The sequence below is a fragment of the Nematolebias whitei genome, chromosome 5, assembly GCF_014905685.2.
Source record: "Nematolebias whitei isolate Nwh7 chromosome 5, NemWhi1, whole genome shotgun sequence".
NCBI classification, from domain to species: Eukaryota; Metazoa; Chordata; class Actinopteri; order Cyprinodontiformes; family Rivulidae; genus Nematolebias; species Nematolebias whitei.
The window spans coordinates 20,673,227-20,693,676 of record NC_056502.1 but is presented as its reverse complement, the minus strand read 5'-3'; the positions used below and the strand labels follow the sequence as shown (position 1 = coordinate 20,693,676).

Genomic DNA, 20,450 nt, shown 5'->3' with positions numbered 1-20,450 from the left:
GAGTGGGCCGGGGAGGTTCTGGCCACGGCTCTGGTTTCCTTTGACTTCTTGTGGCTCAGTCGGGACCACAACACGGCTCGTATCCTCCTGTGTGGCTCCTGCCTGCTGCTCGGACTCTCAGATTGGCTCTCAACAGATACGCTGGCCCTTCTGACTCGCTGCCTCGGCCTCTCCTCTCTGTCCTGCTGCCTGACCGTGTGCCTGTTTGCCGGGAATGCCTTAGGGGCCATGGGCGGCGTGGCCCTCAGCCTTCCGTTACTCGTGGGATCGAGAGTCGAAACACACACTTTTGCTCCTCTGGTGTCTCCAGATGCTACAGAAGGACCCTTAAAATGGCTTCTTAAAGGGTTGTTGTCAGTCGGCTGTTGGGTTTTAACACGAGCTCTCCACAAGTTTCTTCTGGATATAACCGACTGATGTAAACTCGGACATTTAAACCAGTAATAATCATGTTGTTGCACAGATTACCATATTTTCCGCCGTACACGGCGCACCGCCCTATAAGTCGCATCAGTCCAAATATGTCTAAAAATGTGGAAAAATCCATAAATATGTCACTTCGCCATATACATGGCATCGATTATGCGTCACCGCTGACAACCAGAAATATGGGCCGGTGTTGTCTGCCAAATGCAAGGATACAAGGATTTTTATTGTCATTCACATCACATGTGGTACATGAGGTGGAACGAAACTATGTACACAGGGTCCCAGTTACATCCAACAAAAATACAAAGTGTAAAGAAAAACATTAGTAAGATCCGAGTCATGAACTAAGAATATACTACATTCACTAAACTAAGAATACACTAAACACTAATGGTACAAAAACAATGCGCCTAAACAACAGCAGCACAAACATGAGTCTATGAGCAGATGAGGACTAATCAAATGGTGGCTGCAGGAGCATACACAGGAGGACTTTAACAAGATTAACACTTAAAAACAATTATTTGTTTGCTCAACTTTATAGAGTAAAGGTGTGTCTCAGTTGAACTTTTCCTTAATAAATGCACTTTGATGGTCAAATCAGCTGCATTGCAAAAGTATTCGGTGCTCCAGGAGCGCACTCTGAGGAAGGAAATCAGGGAGGAGGAGCGCTGCACATTTCTTTGAAAATTTAACAAGATAAGCACCAAAAACAATTATTTGTTTGCCCGACATTATAGTAAATATGTGTCTCAGTTGAACTTTTACTTCATAAATGCACTTCATTGGTCAAATCAGCTGCATTTTGCCAGGGCGGCGCAGCCAAATGAAGCTGATTTGACGTTTGCCCCAGGCGAGCTGGACGAAGGTGGAAGACTTTGGCAAGCCGATTGTGTCATTAATAGCCACTTTTACCTATTACATGACACAATTGATTTTTTGCATTTGTCAACAGTCACGTAAACATGATGGTCAAATCCTTTGTTTTTCAGCTGAGACGGCTGTCTAAGCTGAAGCCTATACTCCAAAAAGAACCTTGAGACAGTGATCCACGCCTTCATAACATCTAGGCTTGATTACTGCAATTCACTTCTGTTTGGAATCAGTCAGTCCTCCATTGCTCGTCTACAACTGGTCCAAAATGCTGCAGCCCGATTTTTAACTGGTACAGGCTATAGAGAGCACATCACGCCAGTTTTGGCCTCCCTGCACTGGCTACCCATTCACCTTCGGATCCATTTCAAAATTCTCATGTATGTTTTTAAATCACTGAACAGTTCTGCCCCATCCTATCTCACTGATCTTCTGCAGCCATATGTCCCACCGCGCTCTCTGAGGTCAGCAGACCAGATGCTTCTCTCAGTCCCAGAAACCCGTCGTAAGCTCAGAGGTGACAGGGCTTTCTCTGTTGCAGGTCCACGACTGTGGAATGAGTTGCCACTGAGTGTCCGGCAGGCTCCCACACTCTCAGTCTTTAAGTCTCGCTTGAAGACCCACTTCTATTCTCTTGCCTTTAACACGGTGTGATTTGTTTGGTCCTGTCTGTTCTCTACTCTGTTGGCCATTTTAGTTAGCTTCTGCTGCTATTTGTATCTGTATTTTTATTTTATGTTTTCCTGTCCGCTGTGCATGTTTGTTTTCTTTTGTACAGCACTTTGGTTGGCCTTGTTGCTGTTTTAAGTGCTATATAAATAAATTGGTATGGTACAATTGCATTCCATACTAAAGTGCCATCTAGTGGCTGAAAATGGTAGTGTTCAATATTTTCTGTCAGAATGAATGAAAACCATACCATACCAATTTATTTATAGAGCACTTAAAACAGCAACAAGGCCAACCAAAGTGCTGTACAACAGAAACAAACAAGCACAGCGGACAGGAAAACATAAAATAAAAATACAGATACAAATACAAAACGGTCATATCAGCCAAAAATTGGTTTATAAATATGGGAGGGAAAAAAACAACATAAATACGTCGCTTTGGCTTATAAGTCGCAGAGCAGCAAATTATGCAAAAATGGCGACTTCTAGTCCGAAAAGTACGCTATTTGGGGATTATTGATGATTAAGGGAGATCAAATTCCTAACTCAACAAAGGACTAAAGTAAAGTGTGTTAGATGTAATTTGACCTATTTCCAACATGTTATAAATAAAAAATCTCAATCTGTTTTTTTTTTTTTTTTTGCTGTTCCTTTGAATTAGATGAGTTTTAGGAATTGTAAATGAATGTGAACCATCACATTCGATCAAACTAAGCACATTTTCAGATTACTGCTTTTTTAAGCTGCACAATCTGAGTTGCTCACGGTCTGAGTTCTATATTTTTGCATATTAAAGATTTCTTGATGCCATTTGAGAGGCTATCTTAAACCACATTTCTGCTAGGTGCAGAGAAAGTAGCAGTTATTTGAGGCTTTTCTGCTCTAAATCATCGTTAGTTGTTGGTACAGATCATTCTTCAGTCTTATATCTTAGATATTTCCTTCAAGGTACCCACTCATAATGTATTTATTCATCATCATATTTTGACTTAATTCAAAACCTGGTGATTTAATCCTCAGTTTGATGCGACGGGTCACATGTGTGTTGGCAACCTGAACATGTCATGTTTGTGTCTTAGGCATGATACATTTTCTTTTTTTTTTTTTTCATATATTTAAAAGACTAAATAACAAATGCTTTACTTATCATTTGCTAATAAGAATACATCACAAGATAGTTTAATATTTGAATCTTTGGCTTCATCAACCAGGAAGTGCCTGTGTGAGGACGAAATTTAAGTGTTATTTCCAAATGTGGTATTAAACTAGATTTTTTTTTTTACTTGAAGCATCCCTGTGAAAACATCTACGGTGCTTAAAGCTCCTGGTGTGGCGTCTTATCTCATCGTCACTTTTGGCCTCGGATGTTCAGTGCTGGTTCCTGGAACTTTTTCTTCTTTAAGCCTAGATGTTAACAGGGATGCTCGATGATGATGTCATTTAGTGGACATGTATGAATTAGAAAAGATCCTACTGAATACATCAAACCTCAGTTTTTTGTTTTTGTTTCCAAATATGAACACGTTTTTCACTAGAGCGAAACATATCCACTGCATCTCTAATAAATAAAAGTAAACCAAATGTTCAACGAAGGAAACTTCCTCCTGTATTTTCACTTGGATTTCTGAGGCATGTTGATATTAAAATATCCAAATGTTTCCATTGTTTTCTGATTGCCCTGAGTAGCTGATTATAGCTGTAGACCTCTTAACTCTTTCAGCATCCACTTCACCGTCGCCTCCTTCACCCTCTCTGTCCCTGTGAGCACTGCAGCGGATTAGGAGACCACACTGAGCATGCTCCGTGGAGAGGGAGCTTGTGGACGGAGAACAGAGGAGAGGAGAAGCAGCTGCACACGGAGCAGGGATGCTTTCAGCTCAGCAGAGGAACGGTTGAGACTGCCGGTAAAGATGGAGCCTGACGGAGGAATGCAGAAGACTGGATAGACCGACTGTCAGCAAAAAGGAAGAAGTGTTTGAGGTACAGAAGATGAGAATTCCTGATGGGTTGAAGTAACGAGTGTGAAGTCCTGTTGCATCACAAAATATTTTCTCCTCGTGCATTTTTTTAATGTGTTTGGACAATAATGAAAATAATTTTCCTGCTGTTTTAAAGGCTCCTGCAATCTGGATTGATTTGTCGTTTTCAGGGCATTTCAGACGGCGTGGAGATGTACGCCTTCTATTCTCTATTGGTCTACATCTTCTACACTGTCTTCAAAAAGGAGGAGGAGGAAGGAGCCTTGGAGGGTGCATGTGGAGCTTTCCCAAATGTACGTCTCGCCGTATCATTTCCAGCCTCATGAATAATCCGTTTATTTATTTACTGGAAACATAAAATGAGCTATAAGCAGCTCTGAAAAGAAAATCTTTTTATTGTGTGAATGGGTGCACATGTCTGTGTTTGTTATTGTCTGACCCTCAAATGTGATGCTGTGCTCAGGAACCAGAGCCTGTTTCCATGGAAACGGGGAGCAGGAGGAGAGATGGTCATACCCCCACAGTGGGCAAAAAGGCTTGTGCTCAGTTTAGTGAGTCAAGTGAGTTCATAGAAATGATTTCTATACATTTATTAAACATTTGTTGCGTGCAGTTGTTTAGTGTTTCATGTGGGGTTATCTAGGCAGCAGCAGTGACAGTGATGAACTGAGCGATGAAGATGAGGATGACCCCTCAGACATCGCTGCTTGCACTCCTCTGGCTGCCTTTTTGTCGTTCAAGCAGGAAGCTGAGAAGAGCAGAGCCTCTCAAGTTAAGCTGGAACCAACAGGAAAGGTAAAAAAACACAAGTGTTTCCCCTCCGACTCATAAATTGATCCATTTTTCTCTGCCAGTAAACTTTGTGTGTGTTTCTGTGCCACACAGCTGGCAGACTCCCCCTTGGTGGCAGTCATGTCCCACTTGCTGACTTTCCTGGAACAGTACTCCCACTTTCAGCAGCTGCAGCAGCAGGCAGACCAGTACCGGGTCCAGCTGAAGAGGCACCGCGCGCAGCACCGGCGTCAGATGAAGGCGCTGCGGTCCTCCTACCGACGGCGCCTTCGAGACAAGAACAGCATCATAAGCGGCCTGGAGGAGGCCATCGGCCAGCAACAGAGCCCCAGCCCACTGAGCGAAGGTGAGGCAGAGGAGGAGGAGAGGAGGTGAAGGATAAAATCAACATTTGTTACCAAGCCAACCTCTTAGTTAAAAATGTGTTGCCCCTAAATCGAATTGGTTAGATCTTGGTGGCAGCAAATGCAGGGACGCATTTGCGATGAGTGTGTTTTTCTGAGGTTGTGGAGGAATTCTGCTGCTGCTTCGTACCTTCGTCTTGCTGCAGAACTCGTTAGCTTGAGCGGCGGATCAGGAACTGACGGCCAGATGTTCTCCTTTTGTATTTTCTGGTAAAGAGCAGAATTTGTGGTTCCGTCAATTACAGCAAGGCATTCTGGTCCAGAAGCAGCAAAGCATCCCCAGACCATCACACTACCACCACCGTGTTTGACTGCTGACCTGGTGTTCTTTGTCTGAAATGCTAGCCGTTAGTTTTAGTCGCGCACCTTCCAGAAAGTTCCACTTCTGTCTGTCATTTCACAAAATATTTCCCAGAAATCTCAGGGATCATCAAGATGTTTTTATTTTTGTGACTTTGTGTTATTTTTGCTTATTGGTGGTTTTGTCGTGGAACTTCCCCCTCGTCTCTTGTTTTATTTGTTGTGTTCTAGGACTTCCTGGATGAGTCGTCAATGTATTCTTGTAGTAAATTTGGTCACTTCTGGGAAGGTTCTCCACTGTCCCACGTTGTCTCCATTTGCAGATATTGGCTGTTTCAGTGGTTTATTGATTCTACAGGTCTGGTGGTGACTTCATGGTTTAACAAGGGGATCGGTCACTTTTTCACAACAGGCTTGGTTGGTTTGGATAGTTTCTATTTTACTTAATGAATAAAAGGAACATTTAAAAGCAAAACCAGAAGAAATCGTTAAGGAGATGAATACTTTTCACAATTGAATGGCACTGGATAAGATCATCTAAGGTGGTCCTTTTTGATATTTCTGCCCTGTTTTCCACCAGAGAACACAATGTTCTCCCAATTAGTAGAAGAAGACAGCCATCAGGAGCTAACTGATTCAATTTGCAAGGTGTTTGTGTGACGCCACACAGAACAGACAGACTGCAGCAGTGGTAGGCCTCACACATTTAGTAAGTATCTGCTATGATTCAGATTTAATCAGATGCTTGTTTTTTCTGAGCCCATCTGCAGCCCCATGGAGCGGTCTTTCCTGTTTTATGTTTAGCTTGCTAACAGGTGCAGGTCTGGCTGCAGCCTCAGAGCAATCTGTACATTTATGAAACTCCGACTAGGTTATCGATAAGTTGGAACATTTAAGCAGAACAACTCCTGACTCATCAATTGTCTGTTACAGGAGTGGGAAAGAATCTCAGTGACACTCCTAACATGAATAAAACATGTCCGGTGGTGTTTTATCATCTAAACGCATTTACAAGGTCTGGCACATGCTGAGCAGCACGTGGAAACGTGTCGGGCTAAAAATAGCTCGAGGTCCCAGCGTTGCAAGGCTGTTGTTTGTTTGTTTTTAAATTCGTAACTTTTTTTTAAAATCTAATGCAAAGTGCAGGTCTAAGTGATACAGCATCATGACTGTGCAGGATGTCAGCCACAGTTAGTGTTGAAGGTGAACAACTGGATTGTTTTGCATTCCGTCACCTCTCGGCCTGCGCTGTGGTTCCACAAACCAGACACGCTGTGTCAGTAACATCACCTCAAGTCCCTGGACTGAAAGTAAAAGAGGCCATTGAGCCTGGTGAACCATCGAGATGCAGGAAATACTGTTCGTCATGCTGCTCGAGCTCAGGCTTGCTGCTTCTAAAAATAATCTGGGTTGATGAATTGTCCTCCTGAGGTCCTTAAATTCTCCTTTTTTAATGGAGAGTGGAACAATGACTGCAGCGTGGTGCCTGCACGTCTCACAGCAAGTGCATATTTAATGGTCATAAATATTAGACGTGCAAGCTCTCAGCTGTGTCGGGGGAACTGTTCTTAACTGAAAAGATTAAAAGTGGGTTAAAGAAAGTTACAAGTTTATCGACTGTGGCTTCCTCTACCTGGCCTGTAAGGACTGTGGTTAAACACATGATTGAGGAGAACTCGGAATGTGGCGAAATAGCAGCGTCGTTGTATAAGGTACCTCAAAGTGATACTTCAGTGAAAGTACAAGTATCTTACCGTAAAATTACTCTGGTAAAAAGTTAAAGTCTCCTTTAAAAGTTATTACTTGAGTAAAAGTCTTAAAGTATCTGACATTTAATGTACATAAGTATCAAAAGTAAATTTCTCATATAAAATGTACTTAAAGTAAGAGTATTAAGTACAAGTAAATGGTTAGAATTTCCAAAACAACATTTATTGGGTGCAATATCCAGTGAAAAAAAAAATTGGAAAGTTTGAACTGAACAACGAAAGATTGATCTTTAAAAAAAGTTTGATTCTATTGAAGTATTCAATCTTTATTAACCTTTATTAACAAAGTTGTTAGAAAGCCCACATTGTTGTGTAAGTTGGCTTGTTTACTGAGCTAGGTTCTGTTTGGTTATGGCTTGTTTCTTTCTGAATTGAATAGTTCCTATGCTCTTGAATGCACCGTGGCTGTTCCAATGCTGGTGAACGCACCACTGTGTGTAAAGTGCAGAGCTCAGTTGGAGGTTTTTTTTCTCTCTCTCCCAACACGGATGGAGCCTTGTTGTTCAAGCTTGTTTGTGCTTTACTGGTTTACTGCTGTGTGTAAATACCAGAAGAAACACAGCAAATAAATCAGCCTAAACTGGATATCTGTCTCCGTGTTCTTTAATGGGAAGACTAGTGGCCCAACAACTGCAGGTTTCACACAAGCGACGGGGGAGGGGCTGGGTTTGTGATTGACAGTGTCGGAGGGAGCGAGAAGGGGCCGCGTGAAGTCACAGACTGGGAGAACAAACAGGCATCGCCCAATCAGATTTCTTCTAATTTTATATTGTAGGAACGAGTAATGAAGATGGTTAAGGGAAATGTATCGGAGTAAAAGTACACATTTTATTGAGGAAATGTAGTGGAGTAAAAGGGAAAGTTGCTAGAAATGTAAATAACGAAATAAAGCAAAGATACGTCAAAATTCTACTTAAGTACAGTAACAAAGTATTTGTACTTCGTTATATTACAGCACTGCGAAACAGTAATCGCTCTGATTTCTTGTCTCCCAGGTGAGTGTAGCAGCGATGCGGGGCCACACGCTGGGGTGCACCGCCTGGTGGAGTCTCTGTACGGGCTGCAGAACGAGAGGAGTAAACTGAGAGGAGAACTTCGTCTGCTGCACTCCCAGCTGGAGCAGAACGAACAAGACAGACACGCCCGGATACAAGCTTTCCAACAGCAGGTAGGCGGCTCCGCATTAGTTCAGTTCTAATACCGTCATGGCCGGAGGTGTCGGCGTCCCTGAAACCTTTCCAGAAAAAAAAAGTGATTCTCCCAGAAAATGAATGCAATTACACGTTTTGTTCTAAACATGTTTGTTTAACACAATAAACAGAAGGAAAAAAAAAGCCTATGTTAATTTAGTTTTTTCTGGAAACATTTCAGGTCCAGGGGTCCAACACTTTCTGCCATGACTGGATGCGCTTCGTTTAAAAGAATAAATGCTCCCCGCTGGCTTTAGATCATGTAATAAAAGTCTGAGTCACTAAAATCTATTTAGTTAAATTTTCTGTCAAACTATCATTTTCCATTTCTGGACACATGTTTATTGTATGTTTTTTAATTAAAGGCCCAGTGTACCTTGAAGGGTGCAGAACCCCCACTGCCTGTCATGCCAGAGTTTCAAACTAAGATCGTCTTGTCTTGAGAGATGGTGGAGTTTTTACTCAAACGTTGATCGCACATATTACATCAGAGTATGTGTCGGGGATGACTCTCAGCTACCACCACACCAAAGTTCAGCTCATTTTTGTGTTTTTAAGGTCAGATGGCTGTGGCGACTGTCCTGAAGTGGGTTGACTCCAAAACGTAATCAGTTGTAGTTTTATGTTCAATGTTAATAATCTGAGAGTTTCAATAAAATTCATCCTCGGGCTCGGGGGGTATTATGCTAACAGATAGACAAGGTTGACGCCAACAGCTTGCGCTCAGGTTTAAAGTAAAGATCTCACACAACGTGGAGCATTCAGAGCATAAGTTGGAGAGAACTCTCAACAACCACCACACCAGTTTTCAACTCAGTTTCTGTGAAACTGACTGAGTTGTGGTCGCTTTTGCGTTTTCTTAGTTTCAACAGCTGTGGCGGCCATCTTGAATTCGGTTGACTCCAGATGGTAATCAGTTGTAGATGTACATCCAGTGATTTCTTTCTAAGAGTTTCATTTTAATCCTTCCACTGGTTATTGGGATTTGTTTGCTAACAGACAGACAAACCAACCAACACAAAGGCGAAAAGAAGATCGCCTGCCTTTGGGTGAAGATAAGAATAAATCCTCTACAGCGTTAAAAACTTTTCATCTTACCTAAATGTCCCAAAGCATGTTTTTAAAAAAGAAAATGTAACTGAGTAATCATCTAGGTTGAGAAATAACCGTTAAAAAGTTACATCTGATCATTTCACTGATTAATAATAGAAATAGGAGTCTTAGATGTAGCGTGCAAAGCGTTCAGCTGAATTTTAAACTGTTTCAAATTTCCAGATCGATGAGCTCAAAGGCTGCATCGAGGAGCGAGAGGAGGAGCTGTCCCGGCTGAGAACAGCCACCGTGAGTCTTTCTCCTGAAACATCAAGAGTCTGTCGACAAGCTGCAAAGCTGCCACAAAAACTAAACTACACTTGTAAACACCGAGGCTCGGCCTGTTCCAATGTTTCAAACGAAGCACTGTAGAAATAGTTTTTGACCCCCACGTTTCGTTTCCTCAGGGGGCCACAGACTCAGAGAAGCGAGTTCTCTGTCTCTCCACTGAGAACGAGAGTCTGAAGCAGAGCCTGAGCGTCACGCAGGGCCTCCTGCAGCAGCTCTCCGCCCTCCCGTCGCAGTCCAGCACCATGCTCATCAAGGTGAGAGGCGGTGAGCTCGGCTCGGAGCTCACCGCCGACACGCTCTAAATAACCTGCCTTCACCCGCCAGGAGAACGAGAACCTCCGCAGCCGAGTGCAGCAGCTGGAGGTCTCCCTGCAGCAGCGCGCGGAGCAGCTTTCACAGCTGGAGCGAAGGAGCGAACAAAGCGAGTGGCGGAGGGGAGAGGAGCTGAGGAAACGAGAGGAGAGGGCGAAGGAGCTGCAGCTGGAGCTGGACAGAGAGAGAGGCAAGGAGCCGGTCGTTAAGGTAAACCATCACGAAGTTGCTTCACACGCCGTGGAGACGCACCGGCTGATCCTAACTCCAAGGACCTGTGCCAGTTTGTCACCCAGACTGTGGAGGTGGAATCGCCGGCCACCCTGAAGCAGCTGACTAAATCCAGGCGGAGGAACGAGGTGTTGTCCGAGAGGCTGTCCAATCAGAACGAGCGCTGCAAACAGCTGGAGGAGCAGATCAGGAAGTCAGACGAGCACAGCTGTAATCTGCAGCACAAAGTAAGCAAGACGGCAAAATGTAGAATGACCTACTTCCACGTTCGTACAGCTGTGCTCACATGTGTACCTGCATTTAGAAAAATCAGGTTCTAGCTGCATGATGGATGTTTTTCTTTCTAACATGTAAATTTGTCTCAGGCAGCAGAAAGATGCACAGCTATGGTCAAGAAGGCTAAATGTCCGTCATTATCCACAAGACTAATGTTATTCTTAATATGATTAATTATTTAGTACAAGAAGACAATTAATGAGCTCAGACACTGCTGCTGCAGTGTTCAGATTATTAGTTGGGAAAGGAGAAAGACAAAAAGAGTAAGTTTCAAGTTTGCTTTTAGAAATTCACCTAATTATAGAGATAAACTGGAAGATGCAGGGGTGTCCATATGTTTTCATATGTGGACCAAAACTATTAGGATGAAAGGACTCATGGGTCTCAAAAATGTGAATTTAACTCTCAACGTGAGCAATATTTTGAACAAAGGTCACAAGTTTACTAATTTTAATGGAGAAAGAGTTTTAAATTGTTGTATAGTAGTCCCTCGTTTATCGTGGGGGATCCGTAGTGAAAAACTGCGATGTATGGACAGTAGTCCAAGTTCCATTTCAAGTTCAAATACATTAAACTTTATATTAAGGCTTTAGAAACCCTTCCCACACTCTTGGAATGTTCTAAACACTTAAACTTGGTTACAGCGTTTTCTGATAAGCACTTGCTAAGGTGAAATTTACTCTTAGTGACTGTGTAGTCATTTACTGTAAACTCAAAGGTAATAAAAAATGGTCAGACAACAGTCAGTAACTCATCATTAGCTATGAAATATTTATCTTACACAACAAAAAATATATACATATAATAATTTTTCAATTTTTTAATTTTTATTTCTTTTTTTAAGTCTTATAATATGAGTGGTGAGTATCATGAGTGGTTTGGGTGGTGGGACGGTGCCCTAGCGCCCTCTATTGATGAGCCGCCACTGGTGAGCAGCACATGCCAACAATCAAGTAGTATTACGGTGATTTTTTTCACAGTGATTATTCTGGTTAGAGATTCATGAGTCTAACAGCCTCAGGGTAAAAGCTGTTCCTCAGTCTAGTGGTTCTACACTTAATGATCCTCAACCTCCTGCCTGAGGGGATCAGGGCAAAAAGTGTGTGTGCTGGGTGAGTGGGGTCTTTCATGATGCAGGTGGCCCTCTTCCTGCATCTGGAGGTGTAGATGTCTGTGATGGTGGGGAGGCTGACTCTGACTCCAACAGTCTTCTGTGCAGCCTTCACCACTCTCTGCAAAGCTTTTCTTTCTGCAGCTGTGCAGCCTCCATGCTACACGTTGATGCTGGAGCACAGGATGCTCTCCACTGCACACCTGTAGAAGGAGGTGAGGACTGAGCTTCACAGACCAGCTCGTCTCAGCTGTCTGAGGAAGTAGAGTCTCTGATGAGCTTTCTTGATCAGGCTGTTGGTGTTGTTGCCCCAGCTGAGGTTGTTATTCAGGTGCGCACCCAAGTACTTGTAGCTGGAGACCACTTCCACTGCAGATCCCCCTATGTTTTTTTTTTTGTTTGTTTTTTTTTTTGGGGGGGGGGGGGGGGGGGGGGGGTCAAGACACTTGAAATTAGACCAAATTACTTTTATAAAGAAAAACTAGAAGAACTGCATTTCCTGCAAAAATGCAGTGTGAATGATTATTCCAGAGAAATTTGCTGAAAAACTGCTGAAATTAGCTAAAAATCTAGCTGAAAATGTAGAAGAAGCTTAAATTAGCAGAAGAAAGCAGAAAGAACACATTTCCCTCAATTTGGATGAAAGAAGCAGAAATGAGCACAGAAAAGGGGAAATTATCTGAAAAAAACTGAAATTAGCAAAAAATTGCTGAAAAGTACCTTAAAGTGCATTCACACCAGCCCTTTTTAGTCCGCTTTAATCAAACTCTAGCTCGTTTTCCTAGGAAGTCCGGTTCGTTTGGGGAGGTGTGAACGCGCCATCGAACTCTGTCACGGAACAAAAAGGCGAACTCTGGCCCGGGCTAAAATCTAGGTCTCGGTCCGGCAGAAGAGAACTCCAGCGCGGTTCGAGTGCAGTGTGAATGTAATCAGACCGGTCCCCGCTCCACAAGCAAGAAGTGGAGTATGGTATGGTATAAAGTTTATTCATTTTAAAAAAGTACAAAACAATTCCATAACAATATAAAAAAGATACAAAAGATTTAAAATGAAAGGCAGCAGAAAGAAGAAAAAATCTTATTATATCTGCCCTTATTATATCCTGACATGTCCCCGTCCTCTGAGGACACATTTTCATCTTTCCCTCATCTCACTCGCCTCATTTCTGTTTCTTCCTTATTCAGTCTCTGAAATTACAACGTCACAGTTAGAATGAAGATTATTGTTCAATAAAAAATATGGCATGTCTTATTGTAACACTGTTCGTACCAAAGTTTAATTTAGAACAACATGTGTGATCACTGGTCAGATCACTGGTCAGTGGAAGTTCTGCTGTTCTTCTCATCTGGTTCTGTTGATGTGGTCAGAAAAATGTTGGACTTCCTGAGATTTAATTTTAACCCAGGTGTCGTCAACATACATTGACGTCCTTTTCAGGGACACCACCAAGTCATTGGTTCAGGTATGTTGACGACACCTGGGTTAAAATAAAATCTCAGGAAGTCCAACATTTTACTGACCACATCAACTCTGTGGATAAATACATCAAGTTCACACGAGAAGATGAAAAAAATGGCAAGTTGGCTTTCTTGGACTGTGAGGTCTCAGTCTCTTATAGAGGACATTTGCAAACCGAGGTGTACCGCAAACCCACCCACACAGACCAGTATTTGCAGTTTGACTCCCATCACCCTTTGGAGCACAAGTTAGAAGTCATCAGGACTCTGTATCACAGAGCAGACAGCGTCCCCACTAGCTCGGGAGCCAGGCAGAAGGAGAAATCCCACACAAGACAGGCTCTAGAGCAATGTGGATATCCTAACTGGGCCTTCCTGAAAGCAGAGAAGAAACCCAAACAGGACTCCAGTCAACCATCAGGTGAAAAGGAGGAACCCAGACCCAGACCAGTGGTCATTCCATATGTTGAGGGAGTATCAGAGAAACTGAGACGTTTATTTTCTAAACATAACGTCCCAGTGGCTTTTAAACCCCAAAATACATTACGGCAAAGACTGGTTCATCCCAAAGATCCAGTCTCCTGGCACAAACAGTAATGTTGTGTATGCTGTTCAGTGTCAGGAGGGTGATCAGTCTTACATCAGGGAAACTAAACAGCCACTGGCCAAAAGGATGGCCCAGCACAGAAGATCAACATCATCAGGCCAGGACTCTGCGGTCTACACTCATCTCCAGGCCAGCGGTCACTCTTTCAGGGATGAAGATGTTCACATCCTGGACAGAGAGGAACTATGGTTTGAGAGAGGAGTAAAGGAGGCCATCTTTGTGAAAAGAAATCGTCCATCATTAAACAGGGGTGGAGGCCTCCGGGTTCAACTGTCCCCCTCTTACAATGCTGTGATTGCTAGTATCACTCAGCCCTCTGTGAACAGTAAACAGCCATCAGTGTGCTAATGATCCATTGTTAGGTTGATGGTCCTTCTTGAGCATGTGATCAGCTGGTTTTGGTTGTCAGCAGCAAACTGGTTGATCCACTCTGAGAAGGTGCTATTTAAGAGACTGAGCTGAAAACAGCACCTCAGACTGAGGAAGTCTCTTGGATGAGAGACAAAACGTTTCTACATTTTTTGTTGTTTTGCTTTGTTTTGGGTTTTTTTTTTTTTGAATGTCCAGAGGACCAGATTTAACTTTTTTAGAGTTTTCTACCTGGATTATTGAGCATGCATCAGGACTGTAAGATGTATTTTTCGTGGAATTCAACTTGCCCTTGCAATCCTTAAAACAATGCCATGTTTAAACTTTCGACTTACCTTCTGCACCCACATGCAGTTTATTGATCAAAACTGCAACTGCAGCACATTTGCCTAAATCTGACTTAAATGCTACCTTTGTCAAACTAACTACTTCTGTATATTATCGTTGGCAACACTGCCTACAATTTTAACAGACAACTTTAATGTTAATATGGCTCGTTTGTCTATGAGTATGATTCTCGCTTAGGGTGCGAGATGTCCCGGGTTCAATTCCCGGACGAGCCCTTTGTTGAAAGATTGCACTTCCGTCTTGGGACTGAAATAAACAGATTCAGTAGTATTCTGACTGGAAAAAAATTGTCCCTACTCAATGAAGAATAAAGACAGACTGCCTTCATCATACTATAAGGGAAATAAAAGTAATCTGTGTGAGGTGGCTAAATACTAATCATTCTTTGAACTTCAGGGGTATTCCTAAGCGTTCTGGTTTTGAAGTAAGCTGTTAGTCTCTGTTTCACATTATTGTGAACTAGAAGTCTAATTCTGAAAAGATTGGTCAACTAAAGCGTTTTAAGATTGTTTTTCGTGGAATTCAGCTTGCCGTTACAATCCTTAAAACACTATCATGTTTAAACCTACGTCATTTTAACAACATATGTTACTAACTTTTACTAGCTCTGGTTCCGGTCCAACTCTGTTTTATTCCAATTTGTTTAGTTTCTGCAGACCTATCCTGCAGCAATGAATAAATAAGCCCCCAAAAATCAGTCCTCTAATTTTAACAACATACAGTATTTATATGTACAGGAGCCACAAAATTTTACCTACCAGGCTCTGCAGAACAGGAGCGGCTCGGTTGATTCTGGATCAACAGCAGCCCAGCTACTCAGCAGTGACGATACAAATTGATTGATGAGTTCAGCTTCAGGGTTATTTGTGACTTTCCTGCCAGTTCTGTGAGTTTATCCTTGCAGAACTTCTGACTTTGCTGCACAACGTCCCCTCTATTTGTAAGCAGTGGTTGAAAGAGCAGTGTTGCCACCTTGACCTCTCTAAGTGGCTTTAAGAATCTGTTGGACTCCTGGCAAGGACCAATGCAGACATGTTCCTGTTTTTAGTTTTCTACATTTGCCGTATAATCTAGCTATTTTTTGCTATTTTTGCCACCTTATTTAAATTTGTTTAAAAAAAATAAAAATCTGTATGCCTCTTTTATGATTGTCCACTGTTGTCATCTTTCTTTGTTGAAATCAGGTCTCTCTTGTAAATGAGTCCTTGAGGCTCAATGGGATTAACCGGTTTAAATAAAGGTTGAATGAGTTGACTTCCGGGAAGCGATGGCTTCTGGGTAACGTAGTTCTTCAGACTGGCAAAACTGTGAAGGCTTAATGAAAGAAAACTACAAAATGGCTGCACTTTTTTTGGGGGGGAGGGGGGTGAGATATTATGTACGTATACAGTACTTAAAAAATAAAAAAAACGCGATAAAGCGAGTCCGCGATAAACGAACCGCGAAGTAGCGAGGGATTACTGTAGATCCAAAACCTAAAAAAGCCTCATAAACACTAAGATCACATTTTTTGATTAAAAAGGATTTGATTTATTTGATTAGTTGGGTCTGTGTTTGTTGTTTTCTTGTGTTTGGAAAGTTCATTTTAGTCCGTTCTCAGAAACAAAAATGTAATTTGAGCAAGTGTCCTTTTAAAAGGGGATCAATCAGCCTTTTGGACCATGGACGCCCAAAAGGCTGAAGTTCTGAAAAATCTTCCAGCTGTCAGTCGCTACAACAGATTCAAGGAAGGTTTGATAAAATTGATCAACTTGTATGTAGATGATACCACGTTATATTCATTAAAAAAATGTTCCCTCTTGATTATTTTATCAGCTGCAATATTTAGTCAAGTTTCATGAATCTTTATCCAAAAGTCTCCTTTCTGGTAGAAATCAGTAAAAGTTTTTGGTGCTTTGTACCATGAAGTGAAAATAAAAAGATTATAGTCAAAGGTTTGTATTTTGTTTAATGTTGCTCATTTTGAAAAGATTGTTTTTAATCTATTTTGCTGTTAAACCTAACATTATATTAAAAAAGATTACCAATGAATTTGCAGAAAGTCTGCATCGACCTCTGAAGCCTGCTGGCCAAAATGATACCATTCCTAAACTGCAGCTGTGGTCCGCACAAAATCACTCCAAGGACCGCAAATGGCCCTCGGACCACACTTTGGACACCCGTGAGTAAATATGATAGAGTGACAAACTGCTGTGCTGAACTTCTTCCAGGTTGCAGCGTATGAGCGAGAGATCAGTAAACTGAGGGAGGAGCTGCTGAAAGAGATCAACCACCTGGAGGAGAGGAAGGAGGAGGCGGTGAAGGCCGCGGCGAGCTGCTCAGCCGAACACTTCCAGAACCTGCAGGACCAATTCTTCAGTAAGCTCAGGGAGGAAATTCTGGTTTCATTAAAACAAATGCGTCAGTTGTTGGGAGTGTTTTTCTTTTTGTCAGGCCTGCAGAAGCGAATGACAGCACTGCCCCCAACTTTACGCTCCATGAAGACGGACTACGCCAGTCTGAGGAGCCAAGTTCGAAACTTCTCTGAGTTTTACGGAGCCGCCATTATTGAAGCAAAAAAACAGGTTTCTCGCCTCGCACAAGCCTTACAGCCTGTTTTCAGAGCAAAAGTCTATCTGATGGGTGAGTTTTCAGGCTGCGCTTTGTCTTTGGCAGATTTCAGCAGCTATTAGTGAGATGTGTGATGCCAACAAAGATCTTCTGGAGAAGTACAGGAAGGAGGTTGCGCTGCGCAGGAAGTACCACGAGCAGCTGGTGGAGCTGAAAGGTAAATGCATAAAAACACAACATTTTCTGCAGAAAACAAAACCGGTCCCTTCACGAAGCTCTGTGGCACTTTTCAGGCAACATCCGTGTGCTTTGTCGCGTGAAGCCGGTGCTGAAGGAGGACCAGCATGAGGACGGTCAGTCTGTCGTCGTGACGACGGACCCCAACAACGAGTCCTCTGTGGCGGTGCTGAGCAAAGGGAAGAGCCGCATCTTTGAACTGGACAAGGTGTTTCACCCACAGGCCAAACAGGAAGAGGTAGGTAAGAAGAATGTTGGTGGTGTTTTTTTTTATTTATTATTATTTAAAGCCGCCTTCTTTTTTTTTAAAACTCTTTAGTTTTTGCTTTTATCAGGTGTTTCAGGAGATTGAACCCCTTGTGACGTCTTGCATCGATGGTTATCATGTCTGCATATTTGCATATGGACAAACAGGCTCTGGAAAAACCTACACCATGGAGGTACCCTCTTTAAATTACATTACTGTAATCTTATTGTGAACGGCTTTTTGTTTGCATCAGTTTGGGGCTTCTGCATCTGAGGAAAATCTGTGCTGTAAACATTCTTTAAGTAGCTTTTTTAAATCCCTAAACATGAAAAAATGTGATTTTCTTCTAATTTATTCTCATATGGCGCACAGGAGATGGATTATCATTCATCGGTTGACCAGGGTTGACTTTTTAACCTGATGATGTGTTCCAGGGCAGCGTGGAGAACCCAGGAATCAACCAGCGAGCTTTGAAGCATCTGTTCAGCGAGATCGAAGCGAGGAAGGACATGTGGTCCTACACGGTGACAGTCAGCTCGGTGGAGATCTACAACGAGGTGCTGAGGTACGGCCGCTGCTTCCTGCTCCAAACAGTCACAGAAGACCAGGCCTTAATTTGTAAACCAATCGATGCTGGAACGCAAGCATGTGGGCTGGCAAGGGGGGGGGGGGGGGGGGCTCTCCCCCAGAAAATTTTGAATAAAGTAGATGTGATTTCCTGTATTTTGGTGTATTTTAACGGGTTGTTAAATATCTACATTTACCTACATTTGTAAACACTCTGCTTCTGTCAAGCATCCCCCCCCCCGGTTACTTGACAGTTCCGAGCCCGACTCTGTCCCTGCTCATTGTTGTCCGTCTCCACAAGTGAAACCTCCAGGCGCCAGCTCCGTTTGTTCATGAGCGTTGCCTGTGGGCTCCTGCCCGTGCACGACTGCCTGGTTAGCTTGGCACTCACCCCCACCACTCTTTCAGGGGTGGAGATTTTTTCAATGGTAGAGGCAGAAATGCTTACTTGAAGAGGCAGCTCCTATGTGACAATAAGAAGTCGTAAGCGGCTATTGTGTTTAAAATGAGTGTTTATGCAATTATTTTCGTTTACATAGCCAATATAAGCTTTATTTATTCAAGGCAGCCATATTTGTTCATAACTTTATTATTAATTATGAACTGGATCCAATCGAACAGTTACCGGAATGCACCCTGTCAAAATAAGAGAGTTCCGGATCCTGTTCCGGCAGGATCCAGCTCAAATTGATCCCTACAGAAGACATTATTTGTTGCTCCTAGATGAAGGTATTTTGTTTTTCAGAGACCTTCTGAGTAAAGATGGAGAGAAACTGGACATAAAGCTCAACCCAGATGGGACAGGACATCTGCATGTCCCTGGCCTCAGGGTTACGGAGGTTAAAAGCTTTCAGCACATCAAGAAGGTGACACGGGTTTCCAGTTTTATCGACCGCTCAGTGAAAAATGCTTCTCATGGTAATTTCAATATGTTTATGAAGATTTTAGCCACAGCTCGTAGGAACAGGATCACCTTTGGGACTCAGATGAACCAGCACAGCTCGCGCTCCCACGCTCTGCTCTGCATCACCGTTCAGGGTACTGACCTCGCCACCGGCTCCAAAACCACAGGTCAGAGCTCGTCATCCAGAACGCTCCCTAAGGGTGCTGTTGTCAAGAGTTTAGGAGGGAGCAGAGATTTGTTCTGGCCTGTTGTTTTCATTCTTGCGCTGAATTCCTTCTCCGTTCTGCAGGTAAACTGAACCTGGTGGACCTGGCAGGATCAGAGAGGGTCTGGAAGTCTGGCGCCGAGGGGGAGAGGCTGAAAGAGGCCCAGAATATCAACCGCTCCCTGCTGGCGCTGGGCGACGTCATTCAGGCTCTTCGGGCTCGGCAGACTCACATCCCCTTCAGGAACTCTCGACTTACGTATTTGTTACAAGACTCCCTGGGCAAAGGCAGCAAGACCATCATGGTGGTGCAGGTGAGATCTTCTGTCAGATACAAGAAATAAAAAAAAAACACTCCTTTTACGTCAAACTTGATGTTCGTATTGTTCCACTGAAGGTATCTGCTCTGGAGAGCAATGTGGGCGAGACGTTGTGCTCCCTGAAGTTCGCTCAGAGGGTTTGCAAGGTGGAACTGGGTCCTGCAGCCAGGAAGATCGAGTCTGGTGGAGGACAGGGTGACTGATGACTTTAAATCCCCAGGACAGATTATCATCAACCCCGCCAGCCACATCTTCCAGCGAAGATAACAAGGTCGGCTGCGATCCTGATCAAGGGCTAAATCTTCCGAGGTCAAGTGAATATCAGGTCAAGAACAGAACCTCTTCACCATCATAACCCTTCATCGTCTGCATGTAGGAGTATTTATTCTTCCACTCTGGATGCCAACACCTCCTCTGACTCCTCTAACGTTTAATGCCTCCTCAAATCACCATCAGTGTAACGGAACAGGAGAACCTGGAACTGACCGTGTCCTCAGAGATCATCACTTTAGTTCATGCAGCACCACTCGTTCGATTAATGTTTGTAGTTTGAGCTTCATTGAGTGTGACTCTGCTAATTATGTAGCTTTGTGACTTCAAACACGAGAGGCTGAACACTCAGTTTCTCTTTAGTCATGTGAGGGCAGAATGAAGCTGCTTTAAGGAAAGCCTTATGGAATGAACTGTGCAATATCCTCCTTCAGAAGAGGTTTGGGCCTTTGTGGACAGAAGATGCACTTTATGATGAAAGAGCGTGCAATAGACAGAACGGTGAACATGTTCGTCTGTTCCTTATTGATCCCCGCCATGAATCAAATCTAGTTTTTGATTCTAATGTAGCAGAGTACTCATGTTGCTCTAACTATGAGTACTTAAATTATTAGAAAGTGAATTCCAGCTTATTTTCTGACTGAACATA

At 43.0% G+C, this 20,450-nt stretch overlaps 1 protein-coding gene across 1 annotated transcript; it reads left to right on the top strand.

Annotated features, from left to right (window-relative positions):
* Positions 1 to 3,787: 3,787 nt before the first annotated feature.
* On the top strand, positions 3,788 to 20,025 carry si:ch211-257p13.3 (kinesin-like protein KIFC3). Its single transcript, XM_037676987.1, has 20 exons — positions 3,788 to 3,953; positions 4,123 to 4,245; positions 4,416 to 4,512; positions 4,596 to 4,747; positions 4,838 to 5,090; positions 8,213 to 8,385; positions 9,683 to 9,748; positions 9,907 to 10,044; positions 10,115 to 10,312; positions 10,387 to 10,560; positions 16,712 to 16,859; positions 16,935 to 17,065; positions 17,157 to 17,268; positions 17,345 to 17,526; positions 17,624 to 17,728; positions 17,970 to 18,100; positions 18,848 to 18,968; positions 19,044 to 19,173; positions 19,296 to 19,525; positions 19,609 to 20,025. Exons 2-20 carry the CDS (start codon positions 4,144 to 4,146, stop codon positions 19,732 to 19,734), a joined length of 2,769 nt encoding a protein of 922 aa, XP_037532915.1. The 5' UTR covers positions 3,788 to 3,953; positions 4,123 to 4,143; the 3' UTR covers positions 19,735 to 20,025.
* The last annotated feature ends 425 nt before the right edge of the window (positions 20,026 to 20,450 follow it).